The sequence below is a fragment of the Rhineura floridana genome, chromosome 1 (genome assembly GCF_030035675.1).
Source record: "Rhineura floridana isolate rRhiFlo1 chromosome 1, rRhiFlo1.hap2, whole genome shotgun sequence".
Lineage (NCBI taxonomy): Eukaryota > Metazoa > Chordata > Lepidosauria > Squamata > Rhineuridae > Rhineura > Rhineura floridana.
The window spans coordinates 242,536,508-242,551,000 of record NC_084480.1 but is presented as its reverse complement, the minus strand read 5'-3'; the positions used below and the strand labels follow the sequence as shown (position 1 = coordinate 242,551,000).

The window sequence follows — 14,493 nt, the reverse complement described above, 5'->3', positions numbered from 1 at the left end:
ACACTAAACAAAAACATTGATTGGAACATAAAGAAGAACAAATCCTATAGATATATTTTGCATTTTCTACCCAAAAGTTGGCAGAGAGCTTGTTTGTTATCAAATTCAAGGAAAAAAGGTGAGGCAGATGTATTGTGATTTCACTGGTATCTTTTACTCTACCTATGATCAAATTAACAAATGAAAGTTGCAATTTTATGCATACAGGGAGTAACTGAATTTGGTTGGGCTTAGTTCTGAGTAAGTAAGCATGCACATAAGCAAGATCTAAGGCTGCACACCATGAACTCATATAAACAAACTGTTGTAGCTACTAAGAAAGTGTTACTAACTTCTGATTACAACACCATCCCCTTTCTGGACAATATTTCAGGATAACATACGCATTTTTAAAATCAATCTCATGTCATATATATATGATAGTCACATCATGTCTTTTAATGGACTCAGATCAAGATTTTGGCAGTTTTGTTATTGTCCCAGTAGGTCAAGATAGCATTGAATCCAGATCTTCCTCCCACATTTTCCAGGATTACATCCCATAAACATATACACGTTTTGTTCTTCTAGCAACAGCATCCCAGAATATGTAGCTTGAGCAGGACCGGCAGGTTTCCTTGTGACCCCTGCAGTCATGGGAAATCAGAATTTGTGAAGACCTCAACACCAACAGGATCTGTAGCTTGTTAATTTTGCTCTGTGAAGGAATTTGTATTTTGCAACTGTCTCAAATACAGGCTAAGGAATCAAAGGATCCTGCTTAAAGTCAATATGGAGTAATAAAAGAGAGTTGGCCTTAGCATGGAGAAGACTGATTTTGAAGGGTCAAATGTTTGGCAAACCCAAGTTCTTATATCAAAATTAAAAGGTTCCATACAAGTATTATGAGATTTCTAAAAACTGGCTAAATTGCATTCACAAAAGCAATCCAAGTTCATAGAGGAAATATTAACACTGGGATCCCCCTTCCATAATCAGACTCCAGTAAGGCTAAAGGACAAATTGTCCAGCATTTTCCATAATCCTAAGTCACTGTGGTTCTTCTATTGTGCTTGAAACACAAGAAAACACATGCACAAATACTAGATAGGTAACAGCACTAGTTTGGAGAATTAATCTTGCTTATAATAGAAAAATGGATCGGCAGTAGTATATTGGTCATCAAACCTAGCCCAAGGATTTGTGACAACTGTTCATAGGAGCCTCAGTCCAGCTATATCTCGTATGAGATATAGTTGTACAGCCGCAAAAACAGAATAGTTTGTTACAGCAGATACATCCTTTTTTAATATTGCTAGCTTTATAATACCACTTTCAAAGGCACACCCACACATTACATATATACTGGCAATTTTTACCCAATTCTGAAACAGCAGGAACAGGATTACTTAAACTGTTCTGCTATTCCCTTACTTGTTAATGTCCAGAGAGTGCATCCCATACCGACTTTCAATTGCGTACTTGCCAGGATTAGCATGAACATTGATGGGAACATGGTTTTTGTACCTATGAAACAACAAAAATGTATATATAATAAAATGAAGCATAAACCTTGAAGAACAAACGTATAAATATACAAATCCCAATGCAAAACATGTATGTAGGCCCAGTTAGATTCTCAGAATATCACCCATGAGCTGGCAGAGTTGGGGGGCGGGGTAAATCTAATCACCTGCTTCACATTCTGAACAGCTGATTGAAAATATTTAAAATATCTAACTGAGAACTTTTGTGCACAGAGGAATTGGGTGGGGGAATTACACACACAGAAGGCATTTGATTTATACATATGATTTGGAACATAGCCAGAGCAGGAAAACAGTGAGTGCCGTAAAACCATACTTGGTTATTTTATATTGGCATTAGTCGTGGTTACATCCATTTTAAGGTCTCCTAAGCAAAGCCCTAAATGGTCTGTATCTAGCATATCTTAAGACAACCTTCTCCCATATGAACTTGCCCATTCAGTCAGATAACAGGCTTTGTGTTTTCCAACCATTTTAGGTACAGTTGGTGGTTATATGAGACAAGGCCTACTCAGTAGCAGCACCTAGATGTGGAAATCATTCTCAAGGGTGATTCCTTATTCAAGGTTTATATATTTATGGGTTTTAGGAAGCAAGTTAAAACCTTTATTTATAGAACTTTTAAGGAAGCAAATAGTTGTGGTTCCTGCAGTGCTCACTGCCATTAGGTTAAATGGATTGCTGTTATTTATTCTGTGTGGTAATCATGTTGGTTTTAATTTAACTTATTTTTATTTTTATGTAGGTTGGCTTGTAGATCATTTGATGGAAAGGTGGGCTATAAGGATATATAAAGAAATACAAAAGAAATGTTAAATTAAATATAAAAGACCAGTTTTCTTATTTTTATCTACTAATCCAAGCTGTTCATTTGGTTTATGGCATAAACAAATGTAGCATCTGCAAGCTTCTTCACCTAAGCTATTTTTAATACTGTCAGTTTCCCACTTGATTCAAAAACAAAAAACAAAAGACAAAGTCCATTTTGATAAACAAGGCTGTCACCATGTTGGACAGCCAATAGTATTTATATTTAGCGCATCCCAAACAAAGTCACAACTAAAGCATTTCTTCCATCAATCTTCACAATGAAGGTAACCTTTCAGCACCTTCTGTTCTGGACAATGTAGACTAGTACACACAGGTGCATGTGTTAAATATAAATGGTGCTAAACCTTAATATAAACTCGAGAACAATACATTCACAGACTGTTATTTATTGCTTAGTGTTTATAACACAATGACATGTTGTACTTGTGTGTGGAACAGAAAGTGTTCTATACACTCATCTTAAAACACAGTAGATTTGTGTCTTTTGAGTGCTGATATGTGCTTCTCCTCCATCAGAGGAGTGTAAGGAGCAATTTCACTAACCCAAACTGGAAACTGCCTTTCCCACTTTTTCAACTACTCTGTATAATATGCTCCATGTCCTGGTTAAGGCAACTTGTAGGAAAGATATGATGAAGACAGAGAAGTATGCTTGACGTAGACATAGAAACATGTGTGTATTGTATTAGCAAAGATATACTGTTCTTAAACCAAGTCTCTATTTTGGATACAAGCTTGTATCCAAATCAAGAAATCTCAGCCTGACTAGGTTTATTCAAATCACTTAACTTCCACTGCAAATGGTTTTACTTTTTAAAAGAAAGTTCTCCTGGAATGCTTTCAACCCCCATCAGGATGGCAATGCCCTTGGCTGTCCTAATCCAGGGATCATCAACATGGCGCTCACAAGCTTTCCCTGCGGACCACAAGGTCCTCTCTCCCTGCTTAAATTAGGTTTGAAAAAAATTATGTTGCAGCCAACAGAATACTGTATGCTTGGCTACACTGTCTGTGTGGTGCCCACTGTATCTCTGGTCTGCAAATGTGCCCACGGGTCCAAAAAGGGTGGTGATCCCTGCCCTAATCAGATTTTAATATCCTGCTTGAGGTGATCTACATATGGAGTCGGACTAGTGTTAAACAGTGTGTTTTAAACAAATGTGTGTGATTGGGAGAAACAATGTGATTGGCTAGATCCCACTTGCGGATTCTGACATCAAATAACCCCCTTTCCAAAATAAAGACTTTAAAGTGGCTGTGCATGCTTTTGTTTGTGTGTGTTCAGCCACTGTGCTAACAGACATTGCCATTTACATCAGGGATGGGGAACGCTGGTCCATAGGCCTACCTTGGCCCACCAGCGGGCCCAATTTGGCCTGTAAAGCCATTTCTCCAAACCACACTCACTTGTCAATTATCACTCATGATGTCAGCTAATGGGTGGAAGGGCAGGGTTCAATTCTGCCTTGACTGTGTGTGCCTGTCCTCTGCTTGGAACAGGGGTTTGCAGCCAAAACAGGATTTAACCTCCTGCTCATCAGCTGACAAGCAGGAATTTAAATTTTGCTTATGTTGGCTGTCTGTGCCTGTTCCCTGCAGCAGGCATCAGCTGCAAGAGGGACTTCTCCCACACACAGCCAATGCTTGCAAAAGGCAGACTTCTTTCTTCCCTCCTTCTCAAGCGACGGGGACAGGGGGAAGAAAGCTGCCATTTGCAAGCAGTGGCAGCGAGTGGGAGAAGTCAAAAGGCAGGCTTTTCTCCTTCCCTATCACCTGATGGGAAGGGGAGAAAGAAGCTCTCTGCCAGCTCAGAGCTTCCCAAAGCACTGAGCATAGGGCTGGCAATGCCTCTTGCAAAGGATTCTGTACTCTCCACAAGGGGTTTTAACAGGTGGGCAGGACAACTCACCTGTCAATTATGTGATGTCATAATGATGCCATGTGATTGACAGGTGGGTTGTCCCACCCATCTGTCAAAGTTTGGCATGTGAGCAGCTAAAAAGATCCCCTATCCCTGATTTGAAAATGAAATGGACTGTCTTCAAGTTGATTCTGACTTATGGTGACCCTATGAATAGGGTTTTCATGGTAAGCGGTATTCAGAGGGGGTATACCATTGCCTTCCTCTGAAGCAGAGAGGCAGTGACTGGCCCAAGGTCACCCAGTGAGCTTCATGGCTGTGTGAGGATTTGAACCCTGGTCTCCCAGGTCATAGTCCAACACCTTAACCTCTACAGCACACTGGCTCTCACCCTTGATTTACATGGACATAAATATACTTGGAGAAAAAGTGAGGTAAAATGTAATAATACATAAATGAATGAAGCCAAAGAAAAAGAATAGTAATGAATGCTTATAGAAAGTATAATTCTTGTATTTCAAAGTATATTTTATGGCCCCTGATTTACATGGACATAAATATACTTTGAAATACAAGAATTATACTTTCTATAAACATTCGTTACTATTCTTTTTCTTTGGCTTCATTCATTTATGTATTATTACATTTTTACCTCACCTTTTCTGCAAGGAACTCAAGGTGGCACACACACTTCTCCCCCTCTCCATTTTATCCTCGCAACAACCCTCTCAGGTGGGTTAGGCTGAGAGAATGTGACAGTTTAATGTTGCCAAGTGAGCTTCATGGCTGAGTGGGGATTTGAAATCTAGTTTCCTAGGTCCTAGCCTGACACTTTTATCACATGGTATTGAGCTCTACATAGCCTCTCTATGGTATATTTTATGTAAAGCAATATTCAAGATACCAACACTTGAACTAACTTCAGTCTTGATCTAGAGACCATCCTGAAACTGCAATGTATTCAAAGGGCTCAACTCACCCTTGCTTTTAATCTCTACATAAATTAACATATAAATAATAGCAAAGTTACTATCTTGGGGGTCAGCAAAGGGGGGGGGAGATCCAGAGAAGATAAATGTCCCAGGATAGTCAGCAAAGATATATTGTTGAAATGTCTTGGGATTCTTTGTGTAGATAGGGGTTCTCATCTCTGGAAAACAGCTTCTGGTTGTGCAAACAGTCTCACCCTGCTAGCACAAAAAGGTTGGGAATGGTTTAAGTACAAGCTGGCCGCGTTTTGAGCTAGGCAATAGAGAGAATCTGTACCATGTAGTTACAACAGTGTTTATCACATTTTTACCTTGCCTTTCTGCTAAGGAAGTTGGGGTGGAAAGAATAGTGTATTATCACAACCTCTCTGTGAGATAGGCTAGGCTAAGAGAGTAACTAGCTCATGGGCTACCCAAAGGGCTTCATGGCTTAGCAAGGAAATATCAGAGAAAGTGGTGCTCTTGTGGGAGAGCTCTTCCTACCTGCTTTCCTTATGGAGACTGCTGTTGCCTGAAGGGGATCTTTCTGACCCCACTCAAGAACTAATACCATCTTTGTGGATGGGGCATGTATAAGGCTTAAAAACCCTCTGTCAGAGCATCACTCTTCTGAGCTTCAAAGCAGCCCCAGAGATCTACTAATCAGCAACACAGAAATCACTGCTTTCCTGGGTCACTTTCCTTCAGAGCTCTACCCATTACACTACACTCAGTGTTCAGTGATTATGACAGACCATCCTGTAATACAACTGACATTTTGCACCACACATTTGCAGCAATTCCAAGCCCAGTTTGCATCCAGAGCAGAACCTGCTCACTGTACTTGTTCCCAATAACCCTTTTTGCAGATTTACTTCTTGAGAAATTATTTGTTAATCTAAATAATGTTATTGTCTCTGCATCTTCTTTTTCTTCTTAGTTTTTAAGTTAGTAAGGGGAAAAAATCTATTTATGTCTAGAAATAAAAAAGGCACACTTTTAAGAATGACCATTTAATTCTTGATAAGCAAAATTCCAGGAGAGGCAAGTCATTTAGTAATCTGGGGTTGCAACATTCCCACTGTTATTATGTGCTAATAGTTTGGACTAACTGCTGAAAGTCTCAAACAACCTGGGATTTCCATATCTTTTTTCCCAATGAAGCTACTAAACAGCATGAGTAAATGAAATACATCACAATCCATTCTAAGGAATCCAATTTAAGGAATTCTTCATAAGAGGCCTGTTCCCTCACAGGATTTGCAACTTCTACATGCTCATATAAATGCAGTTTATTTCATCCATGTGAATGGCATTTGCTGAACAAACTATGAATGAGAGCTGTCAGATCAGGTTCACGGCACTTAGTATCCCAGAACAAAACTCCTGTTCAGTCAAAGCCCTTCCCTCATTCTTTCCATTGGGAGCTAAATGGACACACAGTGCAATTCCATGTATATTTACTCAAAAGTAAGTCCTGTTGCATTCAGGGGGGCTTACTCTCAAGTAAGTGTGTATGGAATTGCAGCCTAAACATCTTTTTTTTTTTCAATTAATTTTTATTCTAATTTTCAAAACCAAAATAATACAAAAAGAAAACAACACAAATCAATAACTAATACAATACAAAAAAAAATACATATATCTAAAAATATTGACTTCCGATTTGTCATAGTTCAGCTATAAATCTATAATATATAACAAACCTATCTCTTAATAGATTATAAAATCACCTTCCTCCAGCGGTTATCTTAGTTGGTTTCAAATCTCATTAACATCATATCATTTTAATATTCCACAAAAAGTCAAAGAGAAGTTTCCAATCCTTGAGATATATATCAATCAATTTTTTTTCTAAATAAACATGCCAATTAATCCAGCTCATCAAATCTACTAAATCCAGTAATTTCAAAACACTATAATTCAACTATAAATCTATAATATGTAACAGACCTATCTCTTAATAGATTATAAAATCACCTTCCTCCAACAGTTATCTTAGTTGGTTTCAAATCTCATTAACATCATATCATTTTAATCTTCCACAAAAAGTCAAAGAGAAGTTTCCAATCCTTGAGATATATGTCAATCAAAATTTTTTTTTCTAAATAAACATGCCAATTAATCCAACTCATCAAATCTACTAAGTCCAGTGATTTTAAATCGCTCTTCTGTCATTATCCATATTGGGTCCATCTTCCATCTTCCATCTTTACGCACCCAAAAATCTTGCTGTCATAGTCATATAATAAAAGTCTGATAGGAATTTCCTCCATCACAGATATTTTCTTACCATCAAATCCAAACGTATCACTGAAGTATTGTTGCAAAGCCGCATCTCTGTTCCTCTTTTCCACGTGATACACTAGTACATCTCTTGAAGGTTTTTCCATTGACACAAAACAGGGATTAATTCTGTTAACTTTCTCCATTTCAAGTTCCATCAGATCCTTCCAGTCCAAGAATTTTTTTGAACCGATAATATCTTTATCTCCAATCTCTTCAATTCCTTCAGGGACAGCGCTGAATTCCAAACTGTAATATTTGTCTCCAGGATCCATCACAGCCAGGAAATCCAAATCTTTTTTCATGTCCATAATTAAGCCAATCTCCATAGTTTGAACCTTGCCTTTAATTTCTCTTTCATCTTTTTTTTGTTTTCCAGATCTATCTTTATTCTCCTTTCTCATAGAATCCTGAGTTTCTTTCAGCTCCTGTCTCATTTCGTAAAATTCAATTCTCCACGCTTGTCTATTATTTCTCAGTTCTTGTTTTATTGAGTTAATCCCATTCATTATTTTCTGAAACATGTCTAGAGATAAAGTCCCTTCTTGTACATCCATGGTCTTCTTAATTGTCATTCTTAAAGCCAAAGGAACAAAACTCCTTCAATTTTCAATGTCCCAAACAAAGAGCAGCTTATTTCTTTAACCAGTTACAAAGGAGTTAATTTTTCCAACAAACTAACGTCACACGCTAGACAGCCCTTATCTCTTATCTGCCTGAAAGTGTAAGAACAGCTTTAGTTCACAGCGTCGAAATAGCTAGTAGCAGAGAGAATTAGCAGATTCGTCAAAAAAAAAAGTAGATCAAAAAGTAGTCCCAGACATAGATCAAAAAGATTTCTTATCTCCTCCAATCAGAAATCTCTCGCCCGTTGTAATCTTTAGAATGCCATTTTCCATGTCAGCTTTTTGCAATAAAAAAAAAAGATAAGCTATTTATATTTTCTTCCCCCCTAGCTCCGCGAACAAAAAAAGGAAAGTCTTACCTCACCTAGGTTATCTCAATTGCTGTTACTTTGACAAATCTCTTTAGCTGTATAGATAAGAAAATGATGAATGTAGACAGGAGGATGTTTGCCTGTTAATCCGTATAAAAAAAAAGGGTCACTTATCCAGCTGAGCTAGCATAAAAATCCTCGCTCTGTCCGAGCTGCTGGAAGACAGACAATTCTGACGAATTCCAGACTCCAACAATCAAAACAAAGCTATGTGGGGAATCTCACGTTTCTTCTTTAACCGGAAGAAATTATTCCCAGTCAGAAAAGAGCCTTCTGACTGAATTTAAACTGGATGAGTTTCATCCAAGACGGGAGCCCGTCTCAGAGGCTGCACAGGCGTAGGGATCCTCCTGGGAAGTCGGAATTGCAGCCTAAACATCTAATGGAATCCCAGTAAAATACTGTTATAGGATTGGGGGCTTGGTTTGGATGATATCTTTGGATTCTTGCAAGCCTGTGGTTATATGTCTTACTGGCTGGACACCACTGTATAGAAGTGCATAGGGAAGAGGATGTGGACAAAACTAGAATTAGTGTGTTCTTCCTGCCATTGGCTCTGATTTCACCCATTGTTGGGCTTCTTGCCTTAAACCCCACCAGTCCCAAAGGGCACCAGCCTCCACTGGTGTCATCCTAGGGGTAGGAGAACAACAGGCCCAGGGGCTAGTTTTTTGTTTGGCAAGCCTAGTCTGGAGCTGGGAAGACACAGAGGCTTGACTTGCTCTCTGTGCTGCAATCAAAGTTATGACTCCCCCCCCCAAAAAAAAGTAATGGGGAAGCAAGATTCGTTGCAGTGTTAATGCTATGGGCCATTCCATCTTATGCTCAGGTTGTATACATGTGTATCATAAAGACACTGCAGTCTCCAGTGACCTTCATTCAAATGAAACTGAACCTGAGGTATGTGCTGGCACCCATGAAGTCTCTCACTGCTTGGAGATGGGGGTGGATATAACAGTACATTATCATATTAAATTCTAAACAATGTATTAGAACCAATCAGAACCAAGTACAGATTATTCCATGATTGGCATATGAACTAAAATTCAAATTCAAAAATGAAATACACACATTCACTACTTCAAATGGCTTTTTGCGTGAACAAAGCAGTGGGTATTGCCCCAAAACAACAACTAACAGACTGAATAACATTTCAAGCCTACCGACCATCTCTTTCAGTGTAATATGTATAATGACTTGTATTTTCATTTTACGCATTTTAAATGCACATGTATAATCAATCATGAAGAAGGTAACTTACCATGTAACACGAGGCTCTGGCCAGCCAGTCACAGTGCAGTGTAATCTGACATTCTGTTTTTCCCAGACAGTATGGGAACGAGGTTTGATAACAAATTCAGGAGCATGTAACAGACTATCTTCATTCAACTTTCTGTGGAATTCTTCTGTGTCACTTAACTAGAAGACAAAAATTTCATCATAAAATTCATTATCTTGACACTATAGTTTTATAACAGAGAAAGCATTATTTTCATCTACAGCAGCCTTTCCGGTGTCATGCAGACATTCTGAACTGCAACACCCATCATCCCTGACCATTGACCATACTGGCTGAGTCTGATGGGAGTTGTAATCCAATAGCATCTGGATAGTACAAAGATAGGGAAGGCTGGCCTAAAGCAATATATAAAATATATTTAAAATAGGAATAAAATTCACATTTTTTCATATATGGGCAATTAGATGTTAGATATCAAATATGCTCTTTTAAACTATAAGGCTGCTTTTTTCATAAAGAACATGTAAGTACTATTCAATGTAGCATTTGCAGAGAAAGAATAAAAAAGATATTTGCTTTCTTTGGCTCCAGACTTCCGCTTTCCTGAGCAAAGGAATGGCCATTTCAGACTCAGGTTACATCCATAGGGTCCCCAGAGAGTTGCCCATATAGGTGACAATCAGAGCTTGGAAAAGTTACTTCTTTAAATACAACTCCCATCAGCCCCAGCCAGCATGGCCACTGGATTGGGCTGATGTGAGTTGTAGTTTAAAAAAGTAACTTTTCCAAACTCTGGTGACAATGTGGCTCTCAGCCCGAAAATATTAATCACCCCTGCTGTAATGCAAACAGGGATATTCTCAGTATTTCCTGGAGAAAGTCCTCTGTTTCATTTTTAGATATCTGAATTAAGAATGCTATGGGCACAATTTAGCTACAGTTAAGCATTTATATATCCCATTGATTTCAGTATTCAAATCAAAAAGTGAATTTAGCAGCAAATATGCTTTAATATTTCCCACTGAAATAAGAAAGTCACAAAAGTGCTTAGCTGCAGTTCTTTTTCTTGTAGTTTTTCTTTTAAAAAAAGCATTATTGCACAGATGTGGTACCGTTTTCTTTAGAACCATTTGTTCAGCTTTCTCTCGTATTACTACTTTTCTTGACTTCTTGTGTGTTTGTTCTTCCACAGAAGATGAGGCTTCCTTTCTGGTTGCAGTAATGCCTTCTCCAGTTGCAAAAAGGTTCCTTCTTGCATGTTCTTCCACAGAAGATGAGGCTTCCTTTCTGGTTGCAGTAATGCCTTCTCCAGTTGCAAAAAGGTTCCTTCTTGCAATATATGCAGCACTTTCCTTAATTCTTTCTTCTTCTGTGTCTGTAATTCCACTAATATGCGTTTGTCTGTAAGAATTTTTTTTTTAAAAAAGATCTATCACATACTTTGGAAGAAGGCAAGAGATTTTATATTACTTATGTTGGTTTAGCCTATTCCATTTTTAAAGGCAATGGACCTTCTCCATAAGGTTTCCTTGAAGGATTTCGGTTAATTTACCCTTTAATATCACTTTAATCTGAAGCAGAGAAAGGTAAATATTAGGAGACAGCAGACTATATCATACTGGTAAATGTTTTCAAGATTTCAGTGCCCATGTTTTCAATTTGTTATGGCTCTGAAAATCTGACACAGTATTATTTTGTTTCAGATACAGCATTTCCAATTATAATTAAAAGGAGAGTAATTATATTTTAAAAGTACAGCAAGTGATTACATTATATTATAAATTGCCTGTTACCAGTGCTTGTCTTCTTAAAAAAGGAGATGCCAAGGCCCAGAGGCTAGAAGCAATTCACTTATCCTTGATGTATAGAGAAATGTACTCTGTATGTTCAGAAGCAGGTTAATATACCCTTATCTACATATTCTAATACTGGGGTAGCCAATGTGGTACCCTCCAGATGCTGTAGCAATAACTAGACAAATGACCCAAATTCTACCTATGGTATTCTGATATCAGTCATGGTATATATACCCTCCGGAGGTTAAAAAAACAAACAAACCTGGAATTAGACTCCAACTTACAAACCAGGAAGATAAGCACTGAAAACAAATATTAAATATTAATATTAAAAACTGTAAACAATTCTGCTGTAAGAATTGAAACCTCAAATTTCAATGAGAATTAAAATCAATTGACATTGAAAGCGCTTGGCTGAATCATGCTGATGATTATTTCTGTAGTATTTTCAACCTATACAATTTTTTACAATGCTTAACTCCTTAATAATTTGCTTACATTCCTAATTTTGGAAAAGTGAGGTTAAACAATACAATCCTATACAAGTCTACTCAGAACAGAGCATTCTGTCAGGCCGTTCCTAAATTTGCTTTTGAACCTACATCGTGCAGGTCCCAAGCCCAACTCTGTCTCTTGGCTTCCAATCAGAACAATGAGTAGCTAATGCATTAGCTCTCTAGATAGCTTTCAGATGTATTCATTTTTAAAAATATACTGCCTCTCTCTGACAAATCATTTGCCAATGAAAAGGTGCAAACTGTCCCTGTAAGAGAATTTTGATATGATTTATAATTTGCACATAGTAAGTCAGTCTGGACTGTTATCCTCATTGATGTGAAAGACCATACCCCATTCTGGCACAAAATCATGGATTTCATGCAAAATTTGCACAACCATACAACAATGGATCAAATTAGCTTTTCAACACCTAAGGAAATACTGCCAGAGAATATTAATTAGAGTAGAATGGTGGTGACACAACTCCTACCACACATCAGCCAACTCCCATATACTGATGCCAGTTGTTGTTGTTAAATTTATTACCCACTCTTCACCAGTAGGTCCCAGGGTGGGTCACAACAAAATAAAATACATTTAAAATATATAAAATATAAAACATATGATGCCCACAGAACTAGTGGAGTCTAAAGGCAACTGGCTACTTTATATCTCTATTTAAGTATATACCTGCATCAGTTGTTAACACAATATTTTTCAAAAAAATGTTTTGTTTTAACATGTTTTCAATGGTGATTTTGTTTTAATATATTTTAAAGTCTGTTTTTATGATGTGTTAAAGTGTTTTTAGTGCTTTTGTTTTGATGCCCTGGGCTCCTACTGGGAGAAATGGCAGGATATTAACAACAACAACAACAATAGACAAAGGCAAGATTATAGCTGGCAAACCAGTGTTGTTAATAAAACTTTTCTGCTACACAGAAATTACTGCAATTATCACTTATTCCATAAGAGTAAAATATTGAAATACCTAAATCACATTAAAGAGAGAATGGGGAAGGGAAATATTTGTAGAAAATAAATTATAAACAATTCCAAACAAATTCATAATGTTTAGGGATAAGAGCATTATACTGTTCATTTAACATATAAGAAATAAATACAGCAGCAAAGTCCTTGGGGTCAGCTTTGCCCTTTTGAATTTTCAGGTGATACATATAATTTTTCTGCAACTGCAATAAATAAAGTTTTTATTTGTGCTCAAATTATGTGCTTCCTTCTGATTTTGACACACTGATCTGGCTATGATTATTAAATCCTTCAGTCGTAACTAGGGTTGCCAGGTCAGAAGCATTCCAAAACCTGAGATTTGAGGGGTGGACCCTAGTGATGTCATGGAGGCGGGCCCGAGTGATGTCACAGGGCAGGCCCGAATGATGTCACAGGGCAGGCCCGAGTGATGTCATTAAGCATGATACATTAAGCATCAATCACAGTTGCTTGGAGCATACAATTTAAAAACCTGTATCTGATTGAAAATTAAAATAGAAATCTTAGCTAAAAGATGGAGCCTGGGTAGGGAACATTTACTCTAGCCTACTTGCGTTCAGCAAGAAGGGTTTAAGTGCCTTCAGACCACGCCAGTCACCAGAAGGCCACTGTAGAGACAAAGGAGCCTAGTGTTGTGGAGATGTTAGATGGGAGCATTGGGGAGTAAAGATGGATGCTCCTGAAGGCTACAATTCTAAACACACATACTAAGGGATTAAGCCCCATAGAACTCAAGAGGACTGACTTCTAAGCAGATATAGTTTGGATTGTGCTGTTGGTAAACCTTGACTAGGGATCCTCTGCAAAGGCATCCATATCCAAGCAGGGTTGGCAACCCCCTGCCTGGAATGCCCTGCCCTTATCTTTTAACGTGGCTGCTCCAAACATCTTTACAGATTTGACCCTTCACTTCAGAAAGAGGTCTGAGAAATGAGTAAGAGTAAGAAGTATCTTTTAAAATTGTTATTTTCAATTCACTCTTGAATGCACATCATACCTAGGGCAGATCCACACCATTCATTTAAAGCACATTCAACACCCATTTGAAGCACATGAATCTCACCACAGAATCATGGGAACTGCAGTTGGTTAAGAGTGGTGAGAACTATAACTGTGAGGGGGAAATGACACTTCCAAGGATTCTTTAGGGGAAGTCATGCGCTTTAAATGCAAGTTGGGTGTGCTGTAAATGTATTGTGTGAATCCACTTAATAAATTTTGCCTGCATGTAAATTGTTTTAATTAATTTTTCAAAATGGAAATGAGCTATAAACTGTAGTGGGTGACCATGGGCTACTCACCATCTCTCAGCCTATCTGCCCCTCAGGATGAAAACGATGAAGAACCATGACCACCCCAAGGCATACTTAAAATGTAGAGGAAGTATTGTACAACCATAGTGTGAAATCGGATACTTATTGGGACACAGTATGACAAAATATTTATATAAGCATGACTATCAAATATGTTCATTATTTA

The 14,493-nt window shown here is 37.9% G+C and overlaps 2 protein-coding genes across 3 annotated transcripts in view; both read right to left on the bottom strand.

Annotated features, from left to right (window-relative positions):
- MYOM1 (myomesin 1) overlaps positions 1–14,493 on the bottom strand; it is a 120,000-nt gene that overhangs the window by 85,145 nt on the left and 20,362 nt on the right. For both annotated transcript variants that reach the window (XM_061596157.1, XM_061596149.1), the window contains exons 4-6: positions 10,822–11,110; positions 9,731–9,888; positions 1,414–1,506 (exon numbers count right to left, since the gene is read on the bottom strand). In XM_061596157.1, coding sequence (XP_061452141.1) covers positions 1,414–1,506; positions 9,731–9,888; positions 10,822–11,110 — 540 coding nt within the window. The remainder of the gene's footprint in view (positions 1–1,413; positions 1,507–9,730; positions 9,889–10,821; positions 11,111–14,493) is intronic.
- On the bottom strand, positions 7,256–8,942 carry LOC133370230 (uncharacterized). Its single transcript, XM_061596186.1, has 2 exons — positions 8,463–8,942; positions 7,256–8,376 (listed from the first exon to the last, which is right to left on the bottom strand). The coding sequence occupies exon 2, from the start codon at positions 8,045–8,047 to the stop codon at positions 7,364–7,366; it is 684 nt and encodes a 227-aa protein (XP_061452170.1). The 5' UTR covers positions 8,048–8,376; positions 8,463–8,942; the 3' UTR covers positions 7,256–7,363.